The sequence below is a fragment of the Egretta garzetta genome, unplaced genomic scaffold (genome assembly GCF_000687185.1).
Source record: "Egretta garzetta isolate BGI_Z169 unplaced genomic scaffold, ASM68718v1 scaffold85, whole genome shotgun sequence".
Taxonomy (NCBI): domain Eukaryota; kingdom Metazoa; phylum Chordata; class Aves; order Pelecaniformes; family Ardeidae; genus Egretta; species Egretta garzetta.
In genome coordinates, this window is record NW_009259718.1 from 4104346 (window position 1) to 4114276 (window position 9931).

The 9931-nt window shown below is 43.0% G+C and overlaps 1 protein-coding gene across 4 annotated transcripts; it reads left to right on the top strand.

Moving 5' to 3' along the window:
* The first annotated feature begins 442 nt into the window (after positions 1-442).
* Positions 443-6848, top strand: FAM131B (family with sequence similarity 131 member B). 4 transcript variants are annotated; one of them, XM_035894574.1, is made up of 8 exons: positions 443-524; positions 1971-2006; positions 2375-2422; positions 4235-4339; positions 4525-4618; positions 5205-5402; positions 5729-5872; positions 6304-6848. In XM_035894574.1, the coding sequence occupies exons 1-8, from the start codon at positions 471-473 to the stop codon at positions 6846-6848; spliced, it is 1224 nt and encodes a 407-aa protein (XP_035750467.1). In that variant the 5' UTR covers positions 443-470. The 4 variants fall into 4 exon arrangements, with proteins under 4 accessions (XP_035750467.1, XP_009637433.1, XP_009637432.1 ...); XM_009639138.2 differs by lacking the exons at positions 2375-2422; positions 4235-4339 and having other exon boundaries at positions 6304-6475; positions 6569-6848; XM_009639137.2 differs by lacking the exons at positions 2375-2422; positions 4235-4339.
* Positions 6849-9931: the final 3083 nt, after the last annotated feature.

Here is a 9931-nt window from a genome sequence, read left to right on the forward strand (position 1 = left end):
CCAAGCTGATGTCAGACCAATTCAAATTATAAAGGAGAAATGCCTTTTTTAAGTGATGATGGTTTAATATTGGAACAGGGTATCAAAAGAATTGGTTCTTCCTCAGTCACACATCATGACTAGCTGCTTTCTTTCTGGGGAGCAGTGCTTTAGCCAAGCATACACTATGCTTGAGAAAAACGTGAATTGCTGGTTTTCATCTAGAGATAACTGTGTGAAGTATAATAGTTGATGATGTACAGGTTGACTGATACTAGTGGATCAGAAAGCCTGATTTAAGGATAGGAAAGTCTGATTTAAGGTTATTGTGGCCTTTAACTCAGTGATTCTCCTGTACACTGAGCTGACTTAGCTTACGACTACTAGAACAAATTGTAGTGGCATTCAGAAGCCTGACTAGATGTGTTCCCACAGGAAACGAGGTGATTGCAGTAGACTGGAAGGGACTGAAAGATGTGGACCAAATTAATATGGACAGCACCAGTTCACTGCATGGCAGCAGCTTCCATCGACCTTCCACTGAGGTGAGTGCCTGTCCCAGACCCACTTACACAGGAGGATCAAAAAGTTTAAATTCGTTCTGAGTTCAGAAATGGGTGTTGTGCTTCACTGGGGCATTGTCTGGGAGAGGACCAGAATGTCAGTGTGCACCTGAGGATCAGACTTTCGTATCTGTGCAGTTTGGCTTGCACTGAACAGAGTTGAAACACTCCCTTCAGAATATCCATAGTGAGTACAAATTTGCAAATGAAAGTGACCACTCATGACTGGAGTGGAACAGAACATAAAAAAACTGTGGCAGTTCTGAAAAGCCTGTAGGTCTGTATTCCTTGAATAATGGATTCATTGAAATGTCCGACACTGTGTCTGTCCCAGCTTCTGCAGTACAGCAATAACACCTTTTGAAGAAACACATTTATCTCCATTTTGATTTTTAGGGATGCATCTACTAGTAACTTGCTGCCAATTGATTTACCATGCAGTATCTCAAGGGCTGGTTCATTTGCTGTTCTGAATTATTGCAGCTTCTGCAATCCTAGGTACCTGAATTTTAAGCTCTGTAAGGTTCAGGAAGCGCAGTCATGATTAATAAAAAGATAAGTTTTTTTAAGCACATAATTATTGAGGAATCACAAATAATGTTCACAAATAAAATTAACAATTTGAAAAACCTTACAAAGTGCTAATATATAGGTATTTTTACTTCCTTATTATACCTTGCTGGCTTGGAATGTAGCTCCAAGAAACTTGGAGTTTCATGGAATCCTGGCAAAAATTGTGGGGCCCAACCCTTGTATGGAAAATCCAGTTAAATCAAATGCAGATCTAAAAGTCAATGAGCATAAACTATACCTCAGTGAACATTTTGATTTATGTGAATGAATACCATGGGTGTAACTGATTCATCTACGTTTTCCTCAGTGTCCACATCCCAAACCCAAGATGTGAGTCCTCCCAGCTGGAGGAAATGCACTATGAATTGGTACTGTAATGGCTCATATGGGAAACGGATCTGGTTTGCAAGGGGAAAGTAGGTCAGAATGGACAAACTGGAAGACTACAGGAGAAAATAATTTCAGCAGAAAACAATTCTGTAACTTGCTGTATTATACTCAAAATACATAGGTAGTGTAGCTCCTCCTTGTGTTAGCCTCAAAGCGGTGCAACTCTCATGCAGGGGCACCAGCATTGCAACATTTAGCCCAGAGCTGTTAGAAGGGGAGCCTTATGAAAAGGTGTTTGGTTTTCTCTCTCTCTATTATCCTATTCGCTATTGTACCTTCAAACATCGTGATACCTACAGACACCACGATCAACAGCAGGGAATGAAACCAGCTTGAAAGACACAAGTTTTTTTAATACATCAGATGAAGTAGTGGCTGTTGATTATGACAAACTACTAGAGACATGCATGGCTGTTTGCAACTTGTTTGTTACACTAACATGGTGTCCTTCTTTGCTTTCTTTAGCAAACACGGACAGATTTCTCCTGGGATGGTATCAATGTGAGTATGCACCACACCACTGTTGAGATTTCTAGTCACAGGAAGACCAGGGTTTGTCTGTCATTGGATATAGTGGAGACCAGAATGAAAACATGACTGAAAGTCTTTAGTGCCACTGAAAATCTGGAAATTATCTAAGATTCAGAGGATGGTGATGAATTTTTGTTTGTTTCTGGGTCTTTTGCTGTTTGGCAGGTATTTAGATCTGCAGGTGGCTATTAAATTGGCCTTGTCCTCTTTGGGACAAAGGTGTGTCATATGTTCTCTTTTTGAGATTTCTGGGCACTATTAGATAAAAAAGGTGTCTGTCCAGCATGTTTAAAAAACCCCAGTAATCTTTGATTAGAGCAAAATTTGATCTTCTCCAGGACTTTGGGAGAAATGTATCCCTCATTTTCAGTTGCATACAGAAGCAAAAGAATTCTTAATGTTCTCTGGGGGAGATGGTCAGCACCAGTTAATTTCATTTAACAAGTGGAAGAAGAAACAAGCAAAGATTTTAATAACACATGTTTCTTGTTGCTCTTAATAGTTATGCCATGAGGATGTATTATTTTATTACTTTCTTTTTCACTAGTGTAAAACCAGCATCCTGAAAGGGGAATAATGCATATTAGTGCTACCAAACTGTTTTTTCTGGGGGTTAAAAAATGACTTCACATAAATTAGCTTTGATAGTTTTATACACTTGGAAAGGTAGGATAAGAAGCTGCATTTTTGGTAGTAGAAGCATTTTCAAATTTCAGATGCTTACAAAACTTTTAAATGGCTATCATTTTCTGGTTCTCTGTGGTTTGAAACTACTTGGGCCACTGAATATCAAAGGGACTTATATTTTTAACTAAACCTTGCCCTACTGACATCTCTTTCATTGTGGCACTTACGGCTTGGGATTGTTTGCCTAGGCTCAGTTAGAAAAATAAATTGTGCAGGAAAATTATGATGCATGCAGCAACTGTCTAGAAGAAATCTGTCAGGTTTTTCCTCACTCCACTCCTGTCTAGCAGAAAGCAAGGTACACAAAGTCATGTTTCCTTAAAGATAGCAGGAGGCAGTTTCCTTATTTGCCATTTCCCATTTTCCAACCCATTCTGAATCCATGGAGCTCTTTCATAATGCAGGTCTTTCTCTGTAATTCCATAGAGCTTTGGTATCAAAGCTGGCTCATGATTTTCCTTCCCTTCCCATTCATTCCTGCCTTCATGTCATAGCTGTCCAACCTTTTAGTGGTAGAGACGTTCTGCAGTTTACTTTCTTTTCTGGACCATTGCCCATTGCATTGTCTTGAAACAAATGAATGGTTACTGAACAGCAGTGCCCATGCAGGGATGACCAGTGGGGCATAGGTGGACATTCTTCAACCAACTTCATCACCAAAGGACATGCATCATGGAACAAGGGCTGTGTTCTCAGCTACACCTTTCACTTTTTACTATTCTCCCACTTTCTGATTTCTTCACCTCCCATGTTACATACAGACATTCCTGGCTCCAAAGTTACAGGATGCCTTAGCTGCTGCATTTACTCTCAGTTTCCAGAGAAACTCACCTCTCATATTTTGGCAATTGACTGGAATTATATGCAGTTCAACATCTTTACAATGCCTTCCTTCATCTCCAGCTGTTTGACTCCTAGTTATTGCTCCTCTCACCTTTTGTGAGGTTTGTGCCTATGACTAAATGCTTGCTTCATGTCGGGATTTAAAACCTCCAGTGTCATAGTCACTACTTGTGAATATCTTTGTGTTTGAAACATGCTGGGCTTGATTTTCAGAGAGGTTGAAATGAAGAGCAGAAGCAATGCTTGTTTAGCCCTTGTGAAAATTAAGCCTCATATGCAATGCCTGGCATCTCTGAAGAAGCCTGATGAATTCATCTTGAGGAATTGTGTTGATGATGTTTGTGACTGCTGCCTGTCCCAATAGTTTCCTGTCCTTGTTATTCAGGGACTGAGGATGAACATAGAGAAGAGAGTAAAAGGGAATTAAGCAGAACTGTAGACCTCATTTTTTTACAGGCAGTTTTAGGTGCTTGAAACAGGACACATGACAGATACAGTCATGTTCATTTTATTAAGACCATATGAGAAGAAATGAAAACCAAGAGTAACATAAAAGTTAATATCAGTAGTATGATGCATTACTGTGTCTTGCCTATTGCATTCTTAGCTCCCCATTGTAAACTCTCTGAATTGTCCAACAGCCATGTCTTGCATCTCTAACAAAGTGTTGGGAACAGTGCAGCTTGTCTGTGGAGGACTGGCAGCAGCCAAAGGGAGGCTTCTCACAGCCTGCTTCTGCCTCTCCCACTGATTTTGCCTCACTCAGTCCCAATGCTATGCAATATCCAGTCCTGGTTAAATAGACTGTAATTTTTCCTTCCCTTCTTTTGTTCTTTTTCTTGTTGCTTGCTTCTGCTCTTCAACTTTCCCCTACCTTCTGGAATCCTTATACTGATTTTTCACTTCAATCCTTTTCTCCTTCCTGTATATAATTTCTTCATATGCTCTCTCTTTTCAGCTCTCCATGGAAGATACGACCTCCATCCTCCCCAAGCTGAAACGCAACTCCAATGCTTATGGGATTGGGGCTTTGGCTAAATCATCTTTCTCTGGTGAGGTCCTCAAAATTTGGATTTATCCTTGGCAGCTTCTCTCCACAGGCCTTTGTGCCTCTTCCCGTATCTCCCTGTTGCTCTCCCAACTGCTCCTTTCTGACTCTTGCCTTTTTGAGGCCTTAGAGGATTCTCCACCACCATGGTTCTAGATACAGAAATCTCTTAGCTGTTGCCCTTTCAAGGAACAGATTTGTCTTACTCCTGTTGGCTTCTCACCATGCACCCCAGTTCAGACATCCTGAACTTCTTTCCCTCAAACAGTCTTGGGTTTAACCACATTTTCTATTTCCTAGTTTGTTCACTTCCAGGCTTCATCCTTCATGCCCAAGTCTGTCCTAAATGGAAGGAATGGTCTTTCATATTTGGGGTTTCCCTTTTTCCCCCTTTTGAGAGCCAGTCCAAGGAAAGATGGAGAAACTCTCCTGGAGAGTGATACAGTGAAAGGTGGGAGACACCCAACCCAAAGACTGAATCCCATCAGGGAAGGAGAGGAGAACCACTTCCAAGAGAGGTAAACAGCATGGCAGACAACCCTGGAGCTGTGTAATAGCCCCTCCTTGTTTTCTAATGTCTGGCCCCTTAGGGATATCTCGCAGCATGAAGGACCATGTCACAAAGCCAACGGCTATGGGTCAAGGCCGTGTGGCTCACATGATTGAATGGCAAGGCTGGGGCAAAGGTAGCAGCCAGCAGCAGCAGCACACGCATGAGACAGCACGCAAAGACGCTGATGCCTACTCAGACCTGAGTGATGGTGAAAAGGAGGCCCGGTTCCTTGCAGGTAGCACTAACTTTTTGGCATGTGGATTGGATTGGTTGGGATGTCGTAGAGCAGAATCCCTGAGAGACCAAAGTGCAGGAACCTCCAAAACACATTCAGGAGAGCTCTGAGTGTGGTTCAGATGGCCAAAGGAGATGAGAGACTGTGGTTGGAGTATTGCCAATGGAATGCAAAGTGGAGAGGGTGAGGGCCAACTGTGGGTAATGGGTGTTTCTGAGATAGGAGAAGAGTAGGACAGTGTGACCAACAGATGAGGTTAAAGAGGGTGGTGAGAAGTGGAGACTTTCACACATCCCTGCTTCCCCTCCCTGTCTCCTTTGGCACAGGAGTGATGGAGCAATTTGCTATTTCTGAGGCAACTCTCATGGCCTGGTCCTCCATGGATGGTGAGGATGTGAGCGTAAACTCAAATCAAGAGAACCCAGCAGGCAACTACTCTGAGAACTATCAGGAGCTAATGGAGAGCCAAGGTGAGCTCCAGTGCCTCTTGCTAATCTTGAAACATCCCTTTTCTGCTCTTGTCATGTTGCTGTCTTTCCCTCTAACCCTGTTTTATTCTGTAGCCTCAATTTAGGGGCTTAGGATCTAGCAGAGGCATCACCTATTTGTGGAGCTGTCCAAGGAATCTAATCTTAACAGGGAGGCTCCAAAGCCCAGTTCCTTTGCCTTTTTTTGGGCACAACTGTGGAAAGCTATCAGCTCTTGCAGTCAGTTGTGGGTACAATCAAGTCCATCTGCCTACTGCCTAGAACTGCCTTTTGTCTTCACCCTCCTTCCCTCTAAAGGATTTATCTACCCTGTACAGCACAGTGCCATGCACAGGCACACAAGCTATCTGAATGAGCTAGCTTGGCCTAGAGAAGGTGTCTAACTGTATGTTGTTTCCCTCCTTTACTTGCAGAGCATATGGCCCAGACACAGTATGACAGCTGGCCTCATTCCTACGTCTCACAGGGCATGTATTGCTTAGGTTCCTCCGATGCCTGGGAGACCAGTGACCAGTCCCTCATTGCTTCCCCAGCAACTGGCTCCTACTTAGGCCAGAATTTTGATGAGTCCCAGACAAACCTTCAGGAAAGCATTTTGATTCAGAGCAGCCTTCTCCAGCAGCAACAGCTGCAGCAACAGCGTCAGGAGCAGAACTTCATCCAGAGCACAGGGCTGGTCCACGTGTGGCCACTGCAGACTGCTCATGGTGGGGGTGGGGCTGAGTCCAGCACATACATGGAGGACCACATTGAGGATGAAGGGAACCCACGGCTGGAGAAGGCTCCTCTCATAAACAAGAAGCCATCTCCAGAGGAGGATGATGCAGTGTGCCGGGACCTGGAATCACTGTCTCCTCGAGAGGAGATGGAACATGCTGCACTGAGCCGCAAAGTCTCAGATGTCACCTCCTCTGGGGTGCAGTCCTTTGATGAGGAAGACGGAGAAACAAACAACTGATGCTTTCTGTGAAGTTCTCATCACTACTGAACAATGAAAGGGGTGGCAAGGAATGAAATGACAGGGATTCTTCTCTCCAGCTCCCCATACTTCCGAGCAGACACACCTTCCATTCCTGACATTTAATTATTTTTTTAAACAAGAGGAAAATCTCAAATTGATTGACACATGAAGACCTCTTCTTCCCCTCCACCATGGACACATGTTTTTGATTTTCATTGCTCTGGGCAACACATGTGAGGTGCTTGGAGAGATCTGGATTGGTAAATCATTTCTAAATCTTTTTAATACAAAGTCTTGGCTGTGAATACAAACTCTTCTGGTACTGGGGATGTAGCTGATAAAACAGGCTTGGTATAGGGAGCAGCTATGTGGCTAAAATCCATCTTGGCAGGATGGATGTTGCTCTGTGGACATGGTCCCCTTTGAGAGAATATATGAATATAAACTGTTTTAAAATGAAGATACGGCTTTACAAATATAGATTGCACTAGTATTGTGATTGTGGCTTATACAGAGGATAAGGCTGTACTCAATACAGACTGTATGGAGATGAAAGATTCGCTGTATAACCAGATCCTCAATAGCACCTTGATATGAAATTGTAGGCTCGATGGATACAAACTGCTGTCCATGGGCATGGGCTGTGCTGCAGTACAGATGGTGTGGCTCTGGGGGCATGGCTCTACTGTGGCATGGAAGAATGGATGCAGATACGACTCTAACCCTGCTCTCAGATATTCATGCTTTGATCTCTTTCTAATCTTTCATTTATTTGTTTCTTTCTTTGACATTTCTACCTTACCAGGAGCTGGCAAGAGTGGTGTCCATTTGGCACTGGGCACCAGATGCCAGTGGAAAGGACATTTTCAGCTACAGAGACAGTCATGAAAAGCTGACTCTTGCAGGGGGCTTGAGAACATGTCGGTCTTGGTGCTGCTGCAGTATCCTTGTGTCTTTTCCTTGCCAGCAGTATGGGGAGACCCAGAGAGCAGGCAGCAGGTCCAGGAACAGTGTGTACAGCTATGAGATCACAGATATCCAGTTTACATCGGAGTTTTCAGTTTTTGCTTTTTTTTTACCTTTTTATATTGCTGGGTAAGTGTTCCTAACAAAGCAGTTAATATGGGAAAGGCCTGTACTCCAGTCACCACTTAACAGAAATACTGCATCTTTCCCATTTCTGCCACTCCTTCTGCAGTACCAAATGTAGCTGGAGGAAAAGGGGTGAGAGGAAGTTTTCTCCTCCTATTTATTTGTTCTTCCTGCCAATATTTTCCTCTTTTGTTTTCCTACCCCCAAGCAATGTAAATAATGCTCATTACTTGTTCTGTTTCTTTTTCCCTCCCATGTCTTTTTTAGGAGTGGAGAAAGCTGATTTCAGGAGTTTTCCCTATTTGTACAGGTTCTCTTTTTTTTGTTGTTGTTAAAAAATACAGCTCGTTGACTAGGGGGAATTTGGTCTCTTGCAATTCCTTGCCATGTTTCTACAGCCCTCCTTTTGGCAGGGAGGGGTTTTGAAAGGAAATTGAACAAACTGTCTCCTCTCAAGGTCTCACCAGAAAATAAACGGGAGCAAAAGCAAAAGAAAAGAATGTACAAGGCTATCGATTTTGCTAGAGGACTGAACAGAACCAGCAGAGATTGCCCAAGTGCTGAGTTTTAATTGCAATACCTCTTGCAAGGAAGCATCAGCACAGCATGGGTTTAGATCAGATGCTAGATCTGATCAGCTAGAGAAAGGAATTTGCCTGGGCACTGCCATACTGTCCCAGGGGCAACTCTTTCTCACTTACTCTCACTCATACCTACTCTGTTTAATTCATGATATATTTGTCTCTTTGCCTTCTCTTCAGGCTTGGTGTATTTTTTGGATGACAGGATTATGACTTGGTGTATTTTTTGGATACGTGCTTTTTTCCCCGAGTCAGGTTTAGACACAGCATATTTGCAGGGAAGAATGTCTGAGGAGAATAAAATGTGACTGAAGTAATATCAAGTGCCAAAGTTCACACAGCTTCTGGCAAGCAAAGCAGATGATGTCCAGGAATTACGAAAAGTACGAATAGGACTCTCAGGTAGAACTTTACCCCACTCAGCTTTCTCCCACTTACACAGGCAGTTGCATGAAGAGGGTCTCCTCTATGAATGCCCAAGTCTTTCCAGCCAAGTCCACTTCAAGTGGATCTGTCTTCCCTCTCCATTGCACCTCTAAAAGGAAAGACCTTTGGGTTATTTAAGACTGGTAATTTGGTGTAGGTAAGAGATAAAAGTTTTTGTGACCACCTTTTTTTACCCATTTGCTTGGGCTTGCTTACATCTCTCTAAGGAGGTAGCTATTCTCCTGAATGATGACCTTTCAAATCTCTTTAAAGATGTTTACACATTCAGGTGCTAACCTCCCCCTGGGCAGGAGGGTTTGATAAAGATGATCTTCTACAGGTCTTTCAGGGCCAGTGCTAGCTCATTGTCCTGAACTGGTTTGGGTCTAGCCATGGAGCAGGGCCTAGGAAATCACACTAGCCAGAACAGGGAGATGGGGCAAGTGCCGAGAGTACCTCAGCGGATGACTAACAAGTGTTAACCTTTTATTTCTTTTTTTAAAAAAGCCTTCAGGGAAAAATGGTCAGTTATGTTCCTTTGTGGGAGATTTGGGTGGCTTGTTGCTTTTTTCTCCAAACCATTTTATTCCCATGTGCCTCTCTCGGACCAGTCTGGATGTTTATGGTAACTTTCAGAGTAGCTTTGAATGATCCCTCCGTGTTTACAGGATTGGGACAAGTGGGTCAACTTGTCCAGGGCTTCTTTTTCTTTTAACGTGGACCTGTGATACATTTACTAAGATGTCTGATAGATGTCTAAAAGATATTAATTATTTCCATGCAAGGCAGTAACAGGGAATTACCTAGGTGGGAAAAAGTGTGAAAAAAACTGATGTTACAGTTCTATGGGGTTCAACAGGAAAATCAAACCTACCTGTAGAGTATTCTAACCTCTGTGGAATGAGATAGAGAATTATATGCTGCTGTATAATTCCATAACCTGGTCTCTAGAAACTTGTAGATAGACTCTCATTCTCTGTG

What these genes read in the sequence shown, in the direction of transcription:
- FAM131B (XM_035894574.1), top strand. Translation starts at nt 471, where the DNA reads ATGGACAGCACCAGTTCACTGCATGGCAGCAGCTTCCATCGACCTTCC. An exon ending in TCCATCGACCTTCCACTGAG is followed by an intron (nt 525 to 1,970) that starts GTGAGTGCCTGT and finishes TGCTTTCTTTAG; the next exon opens with CAAACACGGACAGATTTCTC. An exon ending in GGCTAAATCATCTTTCTCTG is followed by an intron (nt 4,619 to 5,204) that starts GTGAGGTCCTCA and finishes CTGGCCCCTTAG; the next exon opens with GGATATCTCGCAGCATGAAG.